Genomic DNA, 24,298 nt, shown 5'->3' on the forward strand with positions numbered 1-24,298 from the left:
TTTAAAATATTATGGGGGCTCCTGGGTGTCTCGGTTAGGCATCTGCCTTCAGCTAGGGTCATGATCCTGGGGTCCTGAGATCGAGCCCCACGTCAGGCTCCCTGCTCAGCAGGAAGTCTGCTTCTCCCTCTCTCTCTGCCCCTCACACCCTCCATGCTCTATCACTTGGCCTCTAGCTGAAATAAATAAAATTTTTTAAAAAATATTACATAACTACTTCAGAACTCAGATATCATGTACATTATAAAATGTACGCTAGGTGCGCCTGGGTGGCTCAGTCATTAAGCTTCTCCCTTCGGCTCAGGTCATGATCCCAGGGTCCTGGAATCAAGCGCTGCGTTGGGCTCTCTACTCGGCGAAAAGCCTGCTTCTCCCTCTCTCACTCCCCCTGCTTGTGTTCTCTCTCTTGCTGTCTCTCTCTCTGCCAAATAAATAAATAAATCTTTAAAAATAAAAATAAAAAAATAATAAAATGTACACTAACTCCGACAAGACTCTAGCGTGTTACCAATTTATAGGAAATACAGACAAAGAAACATGTTAATTGGGGTGCCTGAGTGGCTCAGTCATTAGGCGTCCGCCTTCTGCTCAGGTCATGATCCCAGGGTCCTAGGATCAAGCCCGGCATCGGGTTCCTTCCTCTGTGGGAAGCCTGCTTCTCCCTCTCCCGCTTACCCTGCTTGTGTTCCCTCTCTTGCTCTCTCTCTCTGTCAAATAAATAAATAAAATCTTAAAAAAAAAATTAGCTTACACGATGGGGTGGCATGCAATACATCCAACTGCCAGGAGTTCCACAGGATAACCTGCTTCTCCAACAAATGAACTCTCATCTTATTTGCATACTGATTCCAAAAGAGGAGCATAAACATCTGACAGAAGGTGAGTGGGTATTTGATGTTCGGGAAATGTTCCTTTTTTTTTTTTTTTTTTAAGATGTGACAATGGGGGACACCTGAGTGGCTCAGTCGGTGAAGCATCTGCCTTTGGCTCAGGTCATGATCCCAGGGTCCTGGCCTTCTTCTCTATCTGCCTCTGCCTCTTTGTCTCTTATGAATAAATAAATAAAATTTTTTTTTTTAAAAAGGAGGAGGGGGGCACCTGGGTGGTTCAGTGGGTTAAAGCCTCTGCCTTTGGCTCAGGTCACGATCTCAGGGTCCTGGGATCAAGCCCCACATCGGGCTCTCTGCTCAGCAGGGAGCCTGCTTCCTCCTCTCTCTCTGCCTGCCTCTCTGCCTACTTGTGATCTCTCTCTCTGTCAAATAAATAAATAAAATCTTTAAAAAAAAAGTTTTTAAAAACAAAGATGAGTTCTCACCTATAGGGATACATACCAGAATACTAGAGATAAATTAATATGATGACTGGGATTTACTTCAAAAAAATATAAAAACAGAGAAGGATGTGGGATTATAAGTGAACCATAACTGGCCCTGAGTTGACAATTATTAACACAGGTGATAATTACTGAAGGCTGTTTACAATGCTTTTCTGTCTACTGTTGTGTCTGGAAATCTCCATAATAAAAAGTAAAACAAACAAGATGAGGATAAAATAATCTCTTTTTTAAATGCATTATTACCACTCGAATACCTGTTTTACTCACTAAAACAACCAGTAATGTTTGTTGTGAGGACAGTATCACTAAGCACCATATCTCAAGAGAATGTCATTGCTTGTATTCTGTGGGACAGCTGAAGGGCAGCTAGCTGGAGCAGGTCGGTCAACCCCACGGATTCTTAGAGCCCACGCCCGCTCGGTTACCCCTCATCCACCTGCACTCCCAGGGCCTCACCGTGCACCAGGAAGGAGTCTAAGCACTTTGTAAATACTGCCTGACTGAATGCTTAAATCATTGAATCATCTTCAATTCATGATTTCTAGGCAAGAATTATTTTAAGCCACTTATAATCTTACACCCTACAAAATTTAGGCTAAGGACACAACTCCTAAGTCTATTTGACCAAAATACCTATGAACTACAATGTCGTCAATATGGAAAACAAAGCCAAGGCATCCCACTCAGGACCCCAGATTGTGGGTCTCAACTCCTTCCTGTATGTGCCATGAGACCATGAACGCACAGAAAGGGTAAAGCCTTCAGTAGCACCCAGTACTTTAAATATGCTAAAAACCCTAACATCTGAAGCCAAGTTCACAAAAAATCCAAAGGCTTAAAATGTAGCTGTCCTATTTCAAGGTTAAGAAAATAACCTGGATGAGTAAGCTGCAAAGAAATGAAGTCCATCACTGCAGTCAGATGCAGACCCCATTGGATGAGAATGCACACGGGGTTTCTCTGTATTGGGAAGAGAAGCTTTAACATACTGTCCCCACACTCCAACGGACTGTGTCCCTAACTCCCTGGGTATATACACAAGTGCAGCAGATCACAGGTTCCAGGGCCAGAAACCACAGCCAAAATGCTCACCAATGTGTGCCCAGCACACAGTAGGTGCTCAATAAATACTCAGAACTGATCTCATGAGTCCTGGCTTTGCAAACAGGGTAAGAGCATTCTCTGTGGCAGGCAGGAGCCTAAGGGGCATGTGTAATATTCTCGGTAACCTCACAAGAGATTACCCTCACTGTACTCTGATGTCACTGCCATCCAGAGGTCACACAGCTAGGGGTCGTGACCCAGGATCTGAACCAGGTGGCCCAGCTGCAAAGACCAAGCTCTTAACGCTCAGTGCTGCCATTTCTCTTCCAAATGTTTTGATTCTTCCAGTATCCCTCATTTACCTACAGGCACCAGAGTAAAGCACAGGGCTCCTACCTGGATGAGCTGCTCTGTTGAGGGTGAGACTTCCAGTTCCTTCCGCGTCACCCCAAAGCTGCCTTTCAGGCTCGTGTCCTTGACCTGAGGCTGCAGCAAGGGCACCAGGTACCTGAGTGTGAGCAGCACCCCAAGAATCAGGAGGGTGGAGTGTTCACTCTCAACGGGGACCAGCAAGCCTGTAAGGGACCAATGAGATCTCTCAACATCACCATCTGCTGGGGGTTCAGGGCTTAATCTGTTTAAAACAAGAGACCCACAGCAGAAGCGTGTTACGAAGTTGGTAGTGAGGGATAAAGACAGCACAGACACTGTTGTGGGAAAGGGTACAGGAACCTCATCCTTGGGCCAAATCCGGGAAAGGCTTTAAAGGGTAACTGTGACATCCTGAACTGAGCAAGGCCTGTCAGCATGAGTTCGGCTGCATTTATAAGTCAGACAGTTCTTTCCTATCAAATATCCACATGCTCCCCTCCGCCCTTGCTAGAGCTGATCACCATGAATGACTCCAAGTACGGGAGAAGCCGTCAGCACAGAAACTGCCAGGACCCCAGGCTCCGCGTCTAGCCGCAGGGACTCACACTCAGAGCCCACAAAAACAGTCATGGAGTGTGCCACTGAGGAAGGCGGGTGGGGCACCCACGGCCTCACACCCACTGCCCCGCCAGCTGTCCTTGGGTATGGGGCTGCCTGCACTTCTGCAGAGAGAAGGCTCCTTGTCCTCGTCGTCACAACACCCACCATGGGCACATGGCTGCCTCAACATCGTTCCCACTCACTAGTTGGCCAGAGCCAAAGGGCCCAGGCTGGTAGCTAAGGGATTGCCCGATTTTAAAGAATTTAAAAGATGTGTCTCAAGTAAATGCTAGCAACTCCAGCACACCATGGGGAAAATCACTCCTACAACTAGCTCTTACCCAAGAGCACGTTCAATAGCCAGCTGTAAAAGTACTGGGTCCTCCTCGAGTGCTGGCAGATGCTCACTGCTGAGCCAGCCGCCGTCCGCCGAATGGTTGGGGAGCTTGACTTCAGATTCGCTATGAAAGCCTTCAGTAGAACCTAGGGCAGCAAAAACCCAAGTAGATAAAAAAGACAAAACTCCTATGAAGCTTATCACGTTATTTCACAAAATTAGTCCAAATTCTTATGGAGTGAAGGTTATGAACCCCTGGACTTTGCTACAGCTAAATAAAAGCACCCCAAATTCGGGATATACCAGAGCACTTTGCAGAAGTGGTCTATTTACTTCCTTACTTTAAGTATGGACTCACTCAGTATCTATGTCCTTTACCCAAGAGTGAAAGCCTAAGCTTCTAGAAAAGGGGGACCCACAGCATTTGGGTACAGGGTCAGTCAACGACACCATGCAAAATAAAGACAGTAAAAACAAAACAAAACCACCCAAATAATGAAGTCAAGGAGAAGAGCGTAGTAGTCAGCTACAGCCACATCCCAGCCTGAGAGACGGCTTGTGGACGTGCAGTTAATGCCACTAAGAGATGCTCTGTGGTCTGGAAAGCGTGTGGGTGAGCTAAACCACAGTAGCACAGCGCCCACGAGTATGTTCCTAAGGAGAGAAGAAGACCTTGTCACGGAACCTCCAGGATAACCCAAAGGAGACCATGCTACAATTCCAACGATGGCCATCTAAGTGTTAACAATTTCCAAAGAATGGAAAGGTGTGGGGTGCCTGGGTGGCTCAGTGGGTTGAGTGCCCCACTCTTGGTTTCAGCTCAGGTCGTGATCTTCTGGTCAGAGGAACAAGCCCCTATGCTGGACTCCCTGCTCAGAGAGGAATCTGCTTCTCTCTCTCCTTCTGCTCTGGCCAACTCCCCTAAGCATCATGTGTGCGCACTCTCTCTCTCTCTCTCTCATAAATAAATCTTAAAGAAAAATAAAAAAGGAAGAAAAGAAAAGGCATGACCATTAAGCTTCCTGAGTTTGGGAACTAGCTGCCATAAGAACACCCACTTCTATCACTCTCAACCCCACTCTGAGCAATGATTTGGTCCCCATTACTATGGGCATGCACTGAGCAAAGCTATCTAGGCTGGAGACACCATTAGGGTCCCACGAATGAGGCATGACCCTAGGCAAACGAGTAGCACATTAACAGATTGGCACCTGACTTATAAAGAAACTCCTTCTTAACGGTGGGGTTAGTGTCAGCTGGTTCTCAGAGGCTTGTCCATTCCTCGTCAAGTTACAGACTAGATCTCTGGAACCAGAGAGGCGGAGGACCAGACCCTCATCCCCTGGATGGTCCCCGTGCTTTGTGGCCTCCAGTGCCTCCTGCAAATACCACCAGAAGAACCCAGTCAACTTATCTCAGACAAACCTTAACTCTGAGAAAAGATACCAGTAGCTTCAAGTAACTCATCTGAGTGAAAACACACACACATACATCAATGAACTAATACAAAGCATTCCACATCAGTCCACACTTACAAGTACAGTGAAAACTGAGCATTATTTTAAAGAGTGAGCCCACAGTAAAGTTCAACAGTTTGGAATAATAAAATCGAATCTCAGAGTTTGAAGGGGCATCATCACAGGTCCAAATCCCATCATGCTGAGAACATCCTGGAGAAGGCAGCTGGCAGGCCCCCGGACCACGCGTGGGCCCTTCTCGGAATGGGAAGAAAGCACACTAGACTGTAGGGCGGACAGCTCCACTTTCCAATAAATGCATAGGACAGATTTCTAAGAGTACTTCCCGAAGGGAAAGACACAAAATCACTCAGCATTAGAGTCAAGAGTACTGCCGGGGATGGAAACAGAAATTAAAATCGAAACATAACACCAGGGCACAGCCATCAGAATGGCTAACCTGAAGGGCCCTGCAGCAGCAAGGTCCTGGAGGAGGCAGAGCTGCGGGGTTCCCACACGCCAAGGGCACTGGCGCAAGCAGGGGCAGGCACGTGACAGAGCTTTCTGGCAGCGTCTACAGCAGGTGACACACGTTCCTACAACCCAGCAGCCCCCCGTTCCAGGATCCGCCACTGCAGGCTGTACCCGTGCTCCAGATGACATGCACAAGGACAGACACGGCAGCAGCGCTCACAACGGCCATGAGGTAGTAACAGCCAGTCGCTCAGCTACAGTACATGGTAAACCGTGGCGTGTTCACACAGCAGGGCACCCCACAGGTATAAACACTGCATGAATTACCCACTGGTGACAGGGAAGACGCTCGCCAACTTAATGTGTGGCAACAAACAAACAAAACCAGACAAAAAGAATGCACACTGCACGGCTCTGCATATGTCGAATTTAAAAACAGTCCCCGTGGCTTCAGAAGCCCAGTTTGCAGCCCCTGCCGGGGAGGAGGGGAGTGCAGCAACGGGGGCCGGCATGAAGGGCACCTGGGGCTGGAAACATGCTACTCCATTTTGGGATGGTTTGCCAAGGGCCACAGCGGCAATTCCCGTGCTGCCTGCGTGTGCGCCACACGTGAGTGAAACAAGCCTCAGGAGGCATCTCAGTCCCTGACAGGCCCTCCTGAGAATGAAAACACACCAGAGGGGAGGAGACTTTGGAACAAAAGGGTTGTGCTGGGCGTGTGAACGAAACTCTGCCGCCCAGACGCTCCCTGAAAATCATGCATAGCTCTTAGAAACATCGACTTACAAGGACAAAAAGAGGACAGGGACAAGAGCAGACAAGAGGCATCCACAAATTCGCAAGCTGGAAAGGAGACAAGTGCTGAGTGCCCACCTTGCAGCCCATGGGGAAGACGTTCACCAGTACACTTTCCGGTGAGCTAGGGCAGGGAGTCTGAAGGCCGCTAACAAAAGGCCAGCTCACTCAAGCCACAGAACTGCAAGAACAGCTCAGGCTCGGGAGGCCCCCGAAACATTGGAAAGCAGCCTGTCTGCCCCGGTGCGCACTGCCGGCCATGCAGCCCTGGGTCTCCTCTCCCCCGGCGTGGCCCAGAAAGTGGTCTTCACTTCCCACCTCCCAAAAAGACTGGGGGATAATCTCCAGAGATGTCGGCATAGCCAAGGTCAGACATGGGACACAGATAGAAAACAGAAAAATGAAGAAAAAATGTGCATTCTGACCAGGGAGACCACTGGCCCTGCCTATCCCGGATTCCAGGACAAACAAAGCCAGGTTTACCCCTCCAAGCAGGAGAATGAGTAACCTTCCTCTAGAGATACTGACCACCTCAAAAGGAAAAGGCTTACTGAGGCTGACACTTAAAGAGACACAGTGGAAAAGCAGGCTCACCATCTATCACCTCAGGAAGCCCACCATGGGACAGACCTTGCCACACACATGCTTCCAATAAGCTTTTTAAAGTCTCACTCAAATCTAAAGGAACAACTTTCAACATAAAAGTGAAAGACCAGGGCGCCTGGGCGGCTCAGTGGGTTAAAGCCGCTGCCTTCGGCTCAGGTCATGATCTCAGGATCCTGGGATCGAGCCCCGCATCGGGCTCTCTGCTCAGCAGGGAGCCTGCTTCCCTTCCTCTCTCTCTCTGCCTGCCTCTCTGCCTACTTGTGATCTCTGTCTGTCAAATAAATAAATAAAATCTTTAAAAAAAAAAAAAAAAAAAGTGAAAGACCAGAACAGAGAGAACAGAGGAAGACAGAAGAAGGAGACAAATTCTTCAGAATTCAGAAGTCAAAGAAAGTTCTTAAGAAAACTGTGATCGATAGCCTTAGAAAATAAGGAGTGTATTCACGAAGCAAGAGGAGGATGCCAGAAAACAAACATTCTGAACACAAGAAGCACCTCTCAGAAATTAAAAATATAACAGCAGGAACAAAAACTCAACAGAAGGGACACCTGGGTGGTTCAGTTGGTTGGACGACTGCCTTAGGCTCGGGTCATGATCCTGGAGTCCTGGGATCGAGTTCCGCATTGGGCTCCCAGCATCACAGGGAGTCTGCTTCTCCCTCAGACCTTCTCCTCACTCGTGCTCTCTCTCATTGCCTCTCTCTCAAATAAATAATAAAATAAAATCTTAAAAAAAAAAAAAAACTCAACAGAAGGGTTTAAGATAGACATCTAGAAAGTACAGAAAAAAAGAAAAGGAAAATAGAAATAAAACGTAACACAAATTCCATTACAACAAGGGAGTATGCCTAGAAAGGTAAAGACATAGCATCTAGAAATCAGGCATCAAACAGGAGAGCACCAAAAACAATTCCTAGGAGGACAGAAAAGAAAAGTCCTCAGACCTAGAGAGCATCTGAATCAGACTGGGGCAAACAGCTGGAGAATTCTAAGACAGAAGACTCCAGTGGAGAAAAAGGACCCAATACATTATCTGTCATGTGGAGAACTGCACTGAGACACATTTTACAAAGCTGTCGGAAGGTATGAGAAGACATAAATGACCAAAGAATAGCAAGGAAAATAAAAAAGAGGCAATTGTTTACTCCCAAAATACTAAATAGTTCAAGAAATAGAATCCAAGAACAGAACATAACTTGTTGTGACTATTACTTGGGCATGATAATGTCACACTGAATACGGATAGAACTACATTAAGAAGATAAGAACCGGGTTAGGGCTAAATTTATCTTTCATAGTATAAAAAAATTTTTTTTTTTGGGACGCCTGGGTGGCTCAGTTGGTTAAGCAGCTGCCTTCGGCTCAGGTCATGATCCCAGTGTCCTGGGATCGAGTCCCACATCGGGCTCCTTGCTCATCAGGGAGCCTGCTTCTCCCTCTGCCTCTGCCTGCCATTCTGTCTGCCTATGCTTGCTCTCTCTCCCTCTCTCTCTCTGACAAATAAATAAATAAAATCTTTAAAAAAAAAAAAATTTTTTTTTTAAATAGCAGTACACAGTTATAATATACATGCTATACAGCATGCTTTCTAGAAGTGTGCAGGTAAACACTAACAAAGGACTGACCCACAAAAAGGAGGAAGTCAAGAATCTATCATCTCCAGACTAAGTGGCAGGGTCACAATTTCTGGACATTAAAAACAAAATACGAATGTGGGTAGGGAGGTTGCTCGTTTAGGCACAGAACAAACAAAAAGGCAAGTGGTCCCCACCGGCTACAAGGCCATCATCAGTGGGCTTCTCCTGCCTGCACCTCTCCCAAGCTAGATTAAAGAGTCAGTCTAATACACCCAAAAATCAATCTGTTCTGGAAAATTGCCTCTTGAATTTGCATCTGTATACCCTCTCCCTATTCGACTCCTCACCAAATGATAAGAAAGCGGAAGTAGAAAGCTTTTAGTGTGCTTCAAAATAATTGAAAAGATTTTCGTCTAAATCATGAAGCACAGCATAACTCAAGAAGCACTCTCAAATGACTGCCTGTCCGAAAGCCCTAACTGCATACCAGACTCATTCATGTTTGTGACTTGAGGTAATAATCATACCTTAATTTCATTGTCATTTGCAAAATTGCCAAAAGAAGCCATAATTTTGGGTACAGCTGCAGCCAAGGTCTCCTGAACAGATTCCTCAGGTCTCTTGCTTATTCGAGTCAGGCAAGGCAAAAGGTTTACCAAGTAAGGCCTGCATATGTGAAAGGAACAGGAGTTATTCTTCCAGGTCTACTTTGGTGAGAAATATAAGCAATTATTTAGTACCTGTAGGGAACAGCCAGTTTTTATATGCAAAACAGTCCTTAACAGAAAGCAGACAAACCTCGGCAAAAAGAACAGGAGGGATAAACGCAGACTAAGTTCAACTGCTGGGAGACATTCATCCTTCACTTCTGTGATCACAGAGGACTCTCAAAAGCTTGTTTTAAAAATTGTCTGTAGTAAATTGTAACAATAAAATACTCATATTTTAAATTAGAAAATAATAGATAAGAAAATACCAATTTAAAAAAAAAAGAAATGAAAAAGTTTTCTTGAACAGGGAGCAAGGAAATACTTCTAAGTGTCCAGACTAAATAAGGCCTTAGAGGTAAGTCCTGGCCCTCCAGAGAGGAGGTGTAGATGGTGCACAATGCTGGAGAATGAGTCACCGGGCAGAAGGCTGAAACCACATGAGTCCCCTCAACAAACACGGGACTAACGTGATAGGAGCCTTTGCGTGGCAGAGACAAGCAGGTCTCCACCTGGGACTATAGCAGGAAAGCTAGGCTGGCTTAAGGAGATGACCATTTTGCCAGAAAAAAAATAAACCAGGCATGACGAACAAGAGAAACTTGCCTGACTTTTTGAAGAAGCAAAATCAGGCCAAAGAGTCAACTGAGAGTGTCTGAGATGATGGTGGCCACTGGAGGCAAGACCTGCCTGGGTAAGGAGTCTGGAATTTATCTGACACCTCTGGGAAATGAGTAAAAAGTTTAAGTAAGGGAATGACATGAGCCAATCACATTTTTTAAGGTCACTCTGGCTGCTCTGTGGAGAACTTGGGATGTGCTGCTTCGGAAGTGTAATTTTCAAAATAAGGAGAATAAAAGAAAAAGGTTCTATAAAAAGAAATTTCCTTGGTGATGCAGCTCACAGCAGCCACTTAAGATTCTTATTAAACTCAAACTCAGTGGGATAAATCACTGGTTCTTATTAACAGTGAGAGTTTCGGTCCCTCCACCGGTTCCTCGGGGACACAGCCAAGGGTCTCTGGACGTGAGTTTTACCGCTTAAGGAGAAGGAAGACACAGATGAAAACTGGGGTCTTCTGATTCTCAGTCCATTGAGGACATACTGTTCCCACCAGTCATATTTTATTCACAGTTTAACAGTCATAGTTTTAACTCATGTGAGAGACACAGGCATATCATTCTATAAGCAATGAGGAGACTGGTTCTCAACCATCAACCATGTGACAACATCTTGTCAGCAAACAGCACATGCCGAAACAGCTCTCAGGGCTGGGCTGCACCAGAGGACAGACAGGGGAGACCCCTGCTGTCCTGGGGCGCACACCTCTGTCTCTTGGGAGGGGGTCCGACAGAAAATAAACAAGCACACTGATAGTGTCCCCGAATATTTCTGAGAGTGATTAGTGCTACGAAAGGAAGACAAGCCAAGAAACATGGCTTGCCACTTGGAGGGCAGAGGCAGACGACATTAGACCTTGGGGAAGTCCTCTGAGCCAGTGACACCGAAGCCAAGAGGGAAGGAAGCTGCTGGCGTTCCCCCCCACACACACACAGCAGACAGTAAGAATATTCCAGAGCGCACAACTTACCTGCACTTCTGAGGCCGGACCAGGTGCGCCAGCTCAGCAAACCTCCACAGGGCGGCGCGAAGGCTCCGGGGAGCACCGTTCTGAGCGGGATGAGAGTGGTGAGTCACGCTTAAGAGTCACGGACACTACTCCGAAAGGACTTCATAGGAACAAGAGCATTTACATGATTGCTTATTTCTACGTTTAGACACAAAGCCACGTAAACTGTAACTGCCGAGGAAGTGTCACAGTCTCGGGGCGTCAGTTACAAAGACGGAAAACTTAATTCCCATCCCATCTCATAAACAGTGAAGAGGAACCTTGTGAAGGAAAATAAAGCGGTGAAGTGTACTTTACCAGAAGCATTTCCGTCTAACATTCCCACTTAGTAAATAAGACAAGATTTCACACATGCTGCTCAATCCAGGGAAGCAGCACCATTGGCTTAGTAAGAGAACATCAAAGCCTACCTTTTTGATTTCCTTATACAGCTCTAACTGCAGCCTCGGCAGACTGGAGTCCATCAGGGCCTGCAACAGAGCACCAGGACTGAGAAGACTCACTCCGCCAGCCCGGCAGAAAACGAAAAGGCAACTAAAATTTCAACCTGGGAGCAAAGTGGAATTTTAGCAACTAAATTTAGCAAACTAAGCTGAGAAACTGCTTGTTGAGAAAGAAGCACATACATACAGGCAACCACTGAAGAAACCAGACACAGGTCACCCACTCGAACAAAAAAACAGAGGGGAATGAATTTAACTTGATGTACAATGAAATACGACATAATACTGAAATCCAATGGTAGATGGCCCAAATTCATTCTAATGCTCTTATATTAAATCTTAACATTCAAGGAGAGGAGAAAACATCTGAAAGCTTTCACTGAAGTGCACACTGCTGGACAACCCAACATCAACAATGGCCTGGAGTCTGTGGCGCCAGCAGGGCAATGAGCACACATGGAAGACCAGAGCCCCTCGCTCTGGCGGGCAGGGACACTGTCCTTTCTGAAGGTCCTCCCTCGATGCGCAGGTGCTCCCAGCCCTGTGGTTCAGAGCTTGCAACCAGTAAGGAACCTCAGAATGTGCCCCCATTCCTGCTCACCTCTGGGCCCAACCAAAACTGATGGCCACCAGGCGAACTTCAACCCAGCAAGAATGGCCCACCACTAGTGGCAGAGCCCATGTTCGAGAGGGTTTCTCAAGATGGAAGGAAGGGAGAGGAGAGATTCCTGGCCCCCACTCTCGCCCGCAGGAACCCTCTCCTCCGAAATGGTACTGCCAATGATGGCCTGTCCACCAAGAAGAGAGGAAAGATAGAACCGAGCTGCAAACCAAGCTTGTTTCATGTGATAGAGAGCACATCCTATCTACAACCTGAGCTGCTTGTAGTAAAACTCATATGAGTTCATCTACCGATTCAGTGAATTTGAAAACCAAAAGCAGAGGCACCTTTGGGAGCTTCTGAAGTATAACTATGTCTCAGAAATGTGTAAATCCTAACTCTTCAATTTCAGTTTGTACTAAATCCTTGAGCAAGCACATCGAAACAAACATATATTAAAGATGCTACTTTGCAAATAAAACCAGAAGCCACATCCAAGTTTTATTTCAATTTGTTTTAGAAACCAAACTCAAACTTTCTTTATAACAAGAGAAACTAAACCTCAAACCTTTAATAAGAGCACAGAATCAGGGTTCCCAGTCACTGCATGATAGCAATCTGATCCCCCCACTGCTCCCAAATCCCTTCCTCACCAAAGCAGACACACCCACTCAGCTGCCAGGTGGAGCCCCTGACAGCCCACCTCCGCCTCCTTGCTCCCCCTCCCACAGCCACCATCCTCACTCAGACCTTACTCTCCCAGGACAGGACTACTCCACCTCCCACATGGATTCTCAGTACACAGGTCTTCCTCTACTCTAAGGCAGGCCACACTCTGTCACCAGGTTACTCTTCCTAAATAAAGCACTCCACTGACCACATATAAAATCTTTGAGAGTGGGCACCTGGGTGGCTCAGTTGGCTAAGTGACTGCCTTCAGCTCAGGTCATGATCCCGGAGTCCCGGGATCAAGTCCCGCATCTGGCTCCCTGCTAGGCAGGGAATCTGCTTCTCCCACTGACCTCTTTCCACTCATGCTCTCTCTCTTTCTCATTTTCTCTCTCTCTCTCAAATAAATAAATATTTTTTTAAAAAATCTCTGAGAGCTCCTTATTTACCAAATAAAGGCCAAGCCCCCCTGAACCGACCCTCAATGCCTCCCATTCTCCTAGGGCACACACCAGAGCCACTCTCCTCTGTGAGCCTGCAGAGGCCTCCTGGAGCCCCCAAGAGATGGGGCTGCGGGAGTTAAGGGGATCTCTAATCTCCTCACTCACCTACTAGCCACCACCTCCAAGAAACCTTTTCTGGCTCCCAGACAGAAGACATCTCAGTCTCCAGAGTGCCATGATGACTTGCCAACGTCTCTCAGAACTTAGAGTTCAGTGCCATGTACTGAGTGACTTCTGTTTGAATGTGCTTCCCCACCTGAGCAGGAGCACACTACCAGGCTGAATCAGATCTCCACTGCATTTTCCTATATAAATGAAAAGCAACATGTGCCCTTGGCTTGGGCCATTGAGTCTGGTCTCATCAGAAGCATGTAACAACACACAACAGAAGACAAAAGTCAAGGACCTGACTCCCAGGTTACGTCTGTTTTCCTGCCCCTCCCTGACATCTGAGCCAAGGAATCTCTGCACCGGGAGGCCGGACATAGGGGAAATAGGACAGGAGATGGCCAGAATGACAACTCTGGCCTTAAGTTATGACCCAGGGTCACAGCTGACAACCACCATACATACACCAAGCTATTCAGTCCAGCAGTTCTTAGAAATGCGTCATTAAAGAAGAAAGGCTTGGGGGGGGGCGCCTGGGTGGCTCAGTGGGTTAAAGCCTCTGCCTTCGGCCCAGGTCATGATCCCAGGGTCCTGGGATCATCGGGCTGTCTGCTCCGCAGGGAGCCTGCTTCATTTTCTCTCTCTCTCTCTGCCTGCCTCTCTGCCTACTTGTGATCTCTGTCTGTCAAATAAATAAATAAAATCTTTAAAAAAAAAAAAAAAAGAAAGGCTTGGAAAACAGAACAAAGCCTACATGTCCAATGGCCAACATCAGAGCAGTCTGGGGTCATACTATTCCCTCTGCCCTCCTGAATCCCTCTCTTGCCATGAAGCAAGGCATGGTGCCCTCTTTAGGTATTCTGAGTCTAAGCAACAAGTTCAAGAACTAAAACATCAGAAAAAACCCAGTCTGGTCCTGCCAGTAGGAATAAATAAAGTAAGCAAGGACATTTAGGCCTAGAGAGAAGAAAACATGACTGAAAAAGACCATCTGTAAATATGCTGTGGGACCCCACGCACATGGACCCCACACGCATGTGAGTATCACTAACCGGTCACTGGCATGGAGAGGAAGGACAGGGCCACTGGCCGTAAATTGCTGGTGAAGGTGGAGTGCGAGCAAAAGCAGGGAGTGCCAGCAAAAGCAGAAGAGCAGGCAGCTACCTACAGATGGAGGAGGGCCTCCCTAAGGCTGCTCCTGCCTTGGAGCTCCCTGCCCAGCTCCCTGGGCAGAGAGGCTGCGGTGAGAAGAGCCCGGAAAGTGTGGCTAGCAAGTAAGATGCTGGTGGGGGGAAGGACCCCTGGATGACAGGAGACCGAGGAGTCTGTGTAACAGAAGAGGGAGGGCAGCTGCTGTTCTTCCACACCCTGCTATCTCTTTGGGTGAGAATGTAAGAATCTCATTATTGGGGCGCCTGGTTGACTCAATCAGTTAAGCATCGGCCTTCGGCTCAGGTCATGATCTCAATGTCCTGGGATCGAGCCCTCCATTGGGCTCCACGCGCAGTGGGAAGTCTGCTTCTCCCTCTCCCTCTCCCCCTGCTCATGATGTTCTCTAAGAAATAAGTAAGTAAATCTATTTATAAATACAAAATGTAAATTTTTTTTGAATTTCATTAAAAAAAAAAGACTCATTATTAATAAGAGTCCTTCTCACCACTTGGAGGACCAGTGAGTGGCCAGGATGGCGCTAAACACACCGCCTTTGATCCTTACACACGCTCACATATACCACCGCACTCTGTTTGATTCCACCGCACTCTGCCTGATTCCCTTTGCAGGGAAGGAAACTGAGGCTCACAGAATTAATACATTTCCCAAAGTTGTTCAGTGAGTAGGAGACAGAGGCAAGATTCAAACAAAGGTCTCCTTGACTCCAAAATTCGTGTATGCCCTATCTGCCTGGCAGAGGACCTCAATCTCCTTGAGCAGGAAGGGGGAGTGATCCTCTTGCTGAGGAAGGCAGGGCCCGTGAAGGAGAAAGGAAGGGTAACCACTTGGCCAATGTAAAACGTAACCACTCTCCAGAGAAAGGCCTGAGAAGAACTCAGAAGAACGGTTTTGTTTCTTGAAATCCTAACGAGAAGAGAAATAGTCACTAATCTACGTTAGCTTGTAGTCCTTGGTTTATCTGGCAATATGAGGATTACTAAGAAAAAAGACTGCAAGGAAAATGAAGAGATGCAGGCTCTTCTCCAAGACTTATCTAAAATTTCAGGGGTGGAACTGGAAGCCGCAGGGGAAAAATAAGAAAACTAGAAAGATCCAATAAACAAAAATCCCTGCAGAGAAAGAAACAAGGAAAAAACAATTCTGGAGAGACGTACAGTGCTAACCCCAACGCCGGAGCCCCGACAGCAGGGGTGCTGAGTCTGCACACACAACCCGAAAGCCTCATCACTGACAAAGGTGGCCTAGAAGGTGACCAGGATGACTTGGGGACACAAAGTAGGAGAAGGGCAGAATGAGAAAAACAAGGATAGTTTTCCAATACATTAAGAACTGTGGAAGAAGGATTTTATCTTCAAGGGTAGCAGAAAAAAAGGAGCTTAAAGCTCTGGTAGTCCTGGCCCCAAAGTCAGCCTCAGAAAGCAGCAGGGGAAGAAGACGGTGTTCCCTCTCCGCTCCCTAGCTCGCCTGTAGCCCAAGCACTTTGGCTTTCTGGCTCTGCCATCCTGCTCTGGGAACTCCTTCCCCTCAGCCCCGTCACACCAGCCCCAGCGAGCGTCTTATGGGAGCCTTGTCTCCTGAGGAGGTCTCTGCAGGGGCCGGGAAAGCAGACAAAGGAAGAGAGTCCAGACACACCATACAGAAACTACAAATGGGAGTCCATTAACCCATCCCCTGCCCTCCCAGGGCCTCGTGGCTGCTCTAGGCTCTGCCCAAACAAAAGTTGGTGCCTTAGTGACATCTTCCTCAAGAACACCCAGCAGTCCCCAGCAGTGCCCCCATGACCTATGCACGACACAGACAGAGCAGGGGTAGCAAGCACACAGGCAGATACGAGCTCCACCAAAGCACACGCCAGGTGAAACAAGCGCAAACATCCAGAGGGACCGTGGCACTCGAGACAGAAGGAAGGTACGTTAACAGCTACTCCCCCAGCCACAAGTCCGGCCCAGAGAGAGCAGCTCATGGGCTTACTTTGATGACTCTGTTGAGGCACTCATCAGCCACCATCCGGACATCCGACTCGGCATCATCGCTGCACAGCAGGAAAAGTTCCATAGCGATGCCCAGAAGTTTCTGAAATTCTGGAGAATTTCTAAGTAAAAAAAAAAAGGAGAGAGAGAGACTGTCACAGCCCAGAGGAACCTACGAAGACATGACACCGAAATACAATAAGGCATCCGGTATCCTATATGGGATTCTAGAACAGAAAAGCAACATTATGAAAAAATGAAGGTCGATAAGTGTATTAATACTGATTTATTAATTGCAAAAAATATGCCATAGTAATGTAAGATGCTAATAACTGGGGTAACTGAATGTGGGGTATAGGGGAACTCTCTATACTCTCTTCACAATTGTTCCGTAAATCTAAAGCCATCCTAAAATGTAAAAGTTTATTTAAAAAAAGAAAGTGTATTTGCAATACAAATTTCATTTTTTTTTTAAAGATTTTATTTATTTGACAGACAGAGATCACAAGTAGGCAGAGAGGCAGGCAGAGAGAGGAGGAAGCAGGTTCCCTGCCGAGCAAAGAGCCCGATGCGGGGCTCGATCCCAGGACTCTGGGATCATGACCTGAGCCGAAGGCAGAGACTTTAACCCACTAAGCCACCCAGGCGCCCCCAAGTTTTGTTTAAAAACCTTAAAAAGAACTGTTTTATACGTAATAAAACTCAATTTAAAAAAAAAGAGAGAGAGGCAAAAAAGACACTGCCTCACTCCCAGATAGCCCCCTGCTCTCTGCCAATAGGTTACTTTTACTCTTACAATATGCTTGGAATCCTCACCAGAGTAAACCAATATAACTGTTTCATGCCTTTTAAATCGTGCTTTCGATGTGTTCCGAAGCACAGCCATACTGCACCGTAGACTACACGCGACCACAGCCAGGCTGTGGTTTTGCTTCTCTAGCTCAGTCCTGCGAAGACTAGAGACTACGTAATGCTTGCAAGTGATTTTGAAATGTCTGAGTGAGAAAGCTGGTCTGGGCTGTCACGATCCACGTGGCTGAACACAGCCAAGACAGAGACAGGCTGACGGGCCACATTCGAGGAACTGATTTCACAGCACCGCGGAGAACTGAAAGCCAGTAATACGGCGTCTGTATGATGCTGTTATTTCTGAATCCTCAAAATCCAACTGCTGTTTTACGATCTCAGCCTGGAATACTCTGAAATGGGGGTCAATGCCCCCTTCCCACCATGTCCTAATTCCTACCAACAGTCAGAAGAAACACAAGCCTAAGAGAATCCAAAGGACCACCTTAGCAATGATCGACAAATACAAGCAAGACACAAAACACGCCACCCAGCAGCATGTCAGACCTCACCCAGGCAGACCACAGCTGTGATCCACAAGCAGGAAAGGCCTCCCAGAGGTAGGCACAGCATTCAAATGCTGCCCAAAGAAGTGCTTAGCTACAGAAGCACGGCATGAGTTACAGGTCTGACTTTGTGCTTTCTAATGGATACATCAAAAATAAAAAGAAAGAGGTAAAATTAGTTTTAGTAACATATTTCATTTAGGGGCGCCTAGGGGGCTTCGTCAGCTGAGCATCACCTTCTGCTCAGGTCACGATCCCGGGGTCCTGGGATCAAGACCCGTGTCGGGCTCCCTGCTCAGCAGAAGCCTGCTTCTCCCTCTGCCTGCTGCTCCCCCTGCTTGTGCTCACTCTCTAACAAATAAACAAATTCTTAAAAATAATAAATATAATATTTCATTTAATCCAACATATCCAAAATATGACGATTTCAATATGTAATCAATGTGAAGAAATTATTGATAGACATAATCATTTTTATAGCACATCTCAATTCAAACACAAAATTTTCGTCAGCGGTATGTTATCTGTGTTTAGACTTTATAAAACCCACAGTTAGAAGTAGGTTCACTTGCAAGTAACAAATAAGTTCTGAAGATCTAATGCACAACATAGTGACTATAATCAATAATACTGGATTATGAACTTCAAAGTTGCTAAGAGACCGGATCTTACCTGTTGTCAACACAGAAAAGAAACAGCAACCCTGTGACTCGACACAGGTGTCAGCTAAGACTACTGTGGCCTCACACTGTGGTACATCCACGCATCAAACCAACACGCTGTCAACCGCAAACTCACACTGTCATGGGTCAATCATGTCTCAATTAAAAGAAAAAAGCAAGTTCAGATACAGTTTCGAACCATGCATAAAAGTTCTCCAATAATCAGACTGAATATTGATTTTTAAATTTTATTAATAAAACAGACACTGGGCTAATGAGGTTACAGATTTCTTCTTGAGAGAGCTTTAGAAATTTGTCTGTCATGAAACCTGTCTATTTCACCTAAATTGTCCAACAATTGCATAAAGTTGTTCCTAATACTCCCTTATAATCCTGTCAATATCTACAGAACCCATATTAAGCTCATCGCCCTCACTCTGGACACTGGTAATGTGTTACTTCACTCCTTGCCTGGTCGGTCAGTCTGATGAATCTTACAGACATTCTCAAAGAACTCGCTTCTGGCTTTATTGAGCTTCTACAGACTTATCTGTTTTCTATTTTACTGACTTCTGCTCTCTCTGTCCATTCTTCTGCTAAATTGGGGTTTCATCTGCGCTTGTTTATCACGTTTCCTGACATGGAAGCTGAGGTCACTGCTTTGAGACCTTTCCTTTTTTTCTACGACAGGCACCAAGTGCTGCAACCCTCCTCAGACACGCTGCAGCAGCATACTGCAACTTTCAAAATCCTCTGCTTTTATTTTTGGTCAATTCAGAATGCTTTCAGATTTCCCCTTTGACTTCCTCTGCGATCCATGGGTCATGTGGAAATGAGTTACTTGTGTTCCAGACTATCTTTCTGGAACAGATTCCATTGTAATGGCATCGAGGTCAGACAGCATACTCGTGTATGAATCCTTTTCCATTTAGAGACTTGTTGTATGGCCCAGGGGGTCTCTCTTGGCAAGTGTGCTGTGAAAACTTGAGAAGAGCGTGTCTTCTGCTGCTCTGGCTGGAGTGCCTGTAAATACCAACCAGGCCACATGAGTGGGTAGTGTTGTTCAAGTCTTTCAGACCCAGATTTTATGTCTGCTGCTCTAAGAATGTTTGAGAGAGGCTACTGAAATCAGTCTCTAATTGTGGCTGTTTCTCCTTACAGTTCAATCAGGTTTTGCTTCATGTATTTTTGAAGCTCTGTCCTTAGCTACATAATCTAGGATTGTTATGCTTCCTTGATGAACCAGATACCTTGTTCATTATAAAAGTGACCATCCTATTTCTGGTAATAGCTTTTACTTAGAAATCCCCCATCTGATGTTAACACAAGCACCCCGGCTTCCCTCTGATCAGTGCTAGCGTGGTCAGCCACCTTCTTTAACTTTTAAGCTATTTGCGCCTTTATACTTAAAATGGGTTTACTGTAGGCGGGATATGCGAGGTCTCAGATCTGAAAAAACTTGTCTCTCTGTTTAATGTCATTATTGACGTAAGCAGATTTAAATCTACCATCATACTATTTCTTTCCTTCTTACCCCAGGTGCTCTTTATTTGCCTTTTCCCTATTTCTGCTTTCTTTTGGGGTGAGTATTTTTAGGAACCCCTTTTATCTCCTTTTCTGGTTCATTAGCTATAACTCCTTGTTGCGCTTTCAACTGTTGCCCTGGTTATAGTCTACATCTTTAATTTGCGCCAGTCTGCCTTAATGGTATTATACCACTTCACATACAGCATAAGAAATGAACAACAGTACTGGGCTCTGGGGCTGCTGTAACCAGCTTCTAGAAACTGGGTGGCTGAAGGGGCGTCTGGGTGGCTCAGTGGGTTAAAGCCTCTGCCTTCGGCTCAGGTCATGATCCCAGGGTCCTGGGATCGAGCCCCGAGTCAGGCTCTCTGCTTAGCGGGGAACCTGCTTCCTCCTCTCTCTGCCTGCCTCTCTGCCTACTTGTGATCTTTGTCTGTCAAATAAATAAAATCTTAAAAAAAAAAAAAAAAGAAAGAAAAACTGGGTGGCTGAAAACCACAGGTGTCAGCCCTCTCGCAGTTCTGGAGGCCAGAAGGCCGAAATCAGTATCACTGGGCCAAACATCAAGGTACTTCCCTCCAGAAACTCCAATGGAGAAGGGCTCCTTGCCTCTTCCAGTATGGCAGTGGCTGGCACCCCTCAGCCTATGGCCTGATCTCCTTGCCTGTTTTTCTCCATCTTCATGTTGCCACGTGTGTACACATGTGCGTGTGTGCGCGTGAGCGTGTGTGTGTGTGTGTGTGTGTGTGAGAGAGAGAGAGAGAGAGAGAGAGACACCTCCCTCTGCCTCCCTCTCGTAAGGATACATGTGGCTACATCTAGGGTGCCCCAGGACAACTCAAGATAATCTCTCCATCTCACAACCCTTAACTTAATCACACCCGGGAAGACCCTTTCCCTTCGAGGTACATTTACACAGGATTCAGGGACTAGGACCTGCCATCTCTGGGGGCAGGGGCACTATTCGGCCAACCACGAGCTATGAAACAGCCTTCATGCTAGTGTTGTCCCACATTCTGCTTCCGCCTGTCATAAAGCCCCAAAATCCATGGTTATTATTTTTGCTGCAAGCAATCCATTAACTTTTGAAGAGATGAAAAACGAGGGGGTAAGTCTTCCAGTCACATGGCACGGTCACCACTTCCCAGCTCTCCACTTCTCTGTGTGGGTCCAGCTTCCTCTCTGATCTTACTTTCCTTCTACCAGAAACACTTTCTCTACTAGTTCTTAGAGCGGCTGCCTACTGGACATAAACTGTTTCAGCTTTTGCATACGTGACAAGGTCTTTACTTCACCTTTGAGAGACAGACTGACTGGCTATGCAGTCGAACAGTGTTCTCCCTCCACAACTTTACAAATGACGCCCCACTGACTGCTGGTGCATATGGTTTCCAGCAAGAAATCTGTAGGCACTCTCACCTTGGTTCAACGTAGCTTTTTTTTTTTTTCTAAGATTTCATTTTTTTATTTGACAGAGAGAGAGATCACAAGTAGGCAGAGAGGCAGGCAGAGAGAGGGGGAAGCAGGCTCCCTACTGAGCAGAGAGCCCGATTCGGGGCTCGATCCCAGGACCCTGGGATCATGACCTGAGCCGAAGGCAGAAGCTTAACCCACTAAGCCACCCAGGGGCCCCCAACATAGCTCTTTTGAATGTCTTGTCTCTACGTAACACATTCCATCTTTTCTCTAGCTTCTCGAGTACATAAAGTAAAGGAACTGTTTTCATGGTTTTGTACAAACTTTCCCATCTGTGCAATTTCTGAGTCAGTTTCAATTGATCCCTAAGAATTTTATTTTCCTGCTTATTTCACTCCTGAAAAGTTTTGGCTGAATGCTGGATCCTGTAACTTCTACCTCGTTGGGCACTATATACTACTGAATTCCTATAAACACTCTTGAGCTTTGCTCTGGGAAACAATTATGTTACTATGAAAGAGTACGATCTCAGGTTTTGCCTATAAGCTTTATCAGGCAGGACCAGAATAACATCTTAGTTCAGGGCTAAGTTAGCCCTACCATGAGGGCAAAGCCTTCTGTACACCCCAGCCAAGGCCCAGGAAGGACACCTGTGCACCGTGGCTGGGTGAACAGGTGTGAGCTCCAGCAAGTGTTCCTCCTAATCCTTCCAGGTGATCCTACCCCAGCCAGAAGCCGTGTCCTCACAGGCACCCACACTTCCCTAGGAACTAAAGACTCAAGCATCAGTCCCTCCACAGGCTCCAGGGATCATTCTGTGCAGATCTCTTCTCCAGGACTCTCCCCAGCTGGCTGTAGCTGACAGCTCTGTCTGTCTCCTTAACCATCCGCCCCACGGCTCTGCCTGGGTTTCCCCTCCCCGCAGGACTCCTTCCACACAGTAATAGGAAGAAGTCATATGGCTCCCACACTAGTTTTCCATTTTTCGAGGACTGCTGTTGCTCTTCACCTGATGTCTGGAAAACCACTGTCACATATATTTTATCCATTATCAACTGTCTTAGGCAGGAAAGTAAATCTGTCTTTGGTATTTATCTTAGCCAGAGCAAATATCTTTCTTTTTTTTTTTTTTTTTTTTAAAGATTTTATTTATTTATTTGACAGACAGAGATCACAGGCATGCAGAGAGGCAGGCAGAGAGAGGAAGGGAAGCAGGCTCCCTGCTGAGCAGAGAGCCTGATGTGGGGCTCGATCCCAGGACCCTGGGATCATGACCCGAGCCGAAGGCAGAGGCTTTAACCCGCTGAGCCACCCAGGCGCCCCATATCTTTCTTAATATTTTAAACTTAAGTTGTTAATATAGTATTAATAAATTTTCTGGTCACAAATACACATTTCTAACAATCATCTTTTATAAAGTTAATTAACATTCCTTTCTATAAGTATATTTTACCTTTTCAATTCCCCAACTAATAAGTCATTAAGATTATTTTTAATTTTCTAATGGATGAACAATACTGCACTGACATCATCACACACTTTCCCAAGGATAACGTCCTCAGGAGACACTGCCACAAAGATGACCGTCTGAAGCTTGATATTTTTGTCAAACTGCCTTTAAAGAAAGGCTGCCTCACGTCTGACAAAAATCCTTAGTATTTCTTAATGTTTGTCAATTTGACAGATAGAAGCTAATCTTGTTTTTGTTTTAGTCTCTTTCCCCTGACTAGTAAATACGAATATTTTCCCACAGGAAACCAAAAATACATGTCAGCTGTCAGGTTCACTGGCCCACACATATTTCTTACCTTCTGAACTAGCTGGCCATGTTCTTTGCCTACTTTCCTACTAGGCTGATAGTCTTTTCCTTAATGATTTATAATTGCTCTTTAAACAGCTATTAAGCCTTTGAGATACATGCTGTCAATACTATCCCCAAGTTGAATTTACTTTCAAGTTTAAGGTGGATTTTGACATACTGAACTATATTCCAGTCAAAACAATATTTTCCTTTATATTATTAGCCTTCCTCTTCCTAAAATCGAAAATCCTTTTTTTAATAATAGTTTTTTTTTTAACATTCAAGAAATTGACCTGACATTTACGTCTGTTTGCAATATGAGGCACAGACATAATTCTCCTCAAGTCATTTGGTTCAATAACCCATCACTTCAGTACTGATACAAAATGTTATCTTTACCATAAACTCACACACAGAGATGCACACATACACTCTCCTTTCTATCCCATACCTTCTTTCATGTCTGACAGCTAACTTAATCTTGTATCACCTCGCACCATACTGCTGACCTGTCAAATTTTCTTTGTAACATTCATGTATTTATTCTTGCAGGTGAACAAGTTCAAAAATACCCATACTAGAACTCTGATCAAGGCTATTTAAATTTATGGATTTATTTAGAGAAAATTCAGCTTTATGATAAAAAGTCTTCCATTTAGGAAGCAATGTAGTCATCTAAACCTTTCAGGAAAGCCAACAGCAGTCCACATATTTTCTGCGTATTTCTTGTCAGTTCCTTGAAATTTTCTATGTTGGCGCCACTGTGAATTAGATCTTGAACCCTGATATTTTCTGACTGACCTACACTAATATATAGGAAACCTAAAGATTTCTGTATAATTATTTTTACCCAACCACTTTATGAAGGTACGCATGCTTAGATAAGGGTTCCTAGGTATTCCTGAGAGGAGACTTGTTAAGAACAAATACCCAGGGATGCCTGGGTGGCTCAGTAGGTTAAAGCCTCTGCCTTCGGCTCAGGTCATGATCCCAGCGTCCTGGGATCGAGTCCCACATCAGGCTCCTTGCTTGGCAGGAAGCCTGCTTCTCCCTCTGCCTGCCACTCTGTCTGCCTGTGTTCACTCTCTCTGACCAAAAAAAAAAAAGAACAAATTCCCAGACCACATGTGAACAGAAAATA

At 45.9% G+C, this 24,298-nt stretch overlaps 1 protein-coding gene across 1 annotated transcript in view; it reads right to left on the minus strand.

The window, feature by feature from the left end:
• Positions 1–24,298, minus strand: part of LOC111149245 (huntingtin) — a 140,170-nt gene that overhangs the window by 100,331 nt on the left and 15,541 nt on the right. Inside the window, 6 exon segments of the mRNA XM_022506203.1 lie at positions 2,777–2,955; positions 3,694–3,835; positions 9,126–9,264; positions 10,897–10,976; positions 11,346–11,405; positions 16,404–16,524. Coding sequence (XP_022361911.1) covers positions 2,777–2,955; positions 3,694–3,835; positions 9,126–9,264; positions 10,897–10,976; positions 11,346–11,405; positions 16,404–16,524 — 721 coding nt within the window.

The sequence above is a fragment of the Enhydra lutris genome, unplaced genomic scaffold (assembly GCF_002288905.1).
Source record: "Enhydra lutris kenyoni isolate GAN:26980312 unplaced genomic scaffold, ASM228890v2 scaffoldscaffold21, whole genome shotgun sequence".
Lineage (NCBI taxonomy): Eukaryota > Metazoa > Chordata > Mammalia > Carnivora > Mustelidae > Enhydra > Enhydra lutris.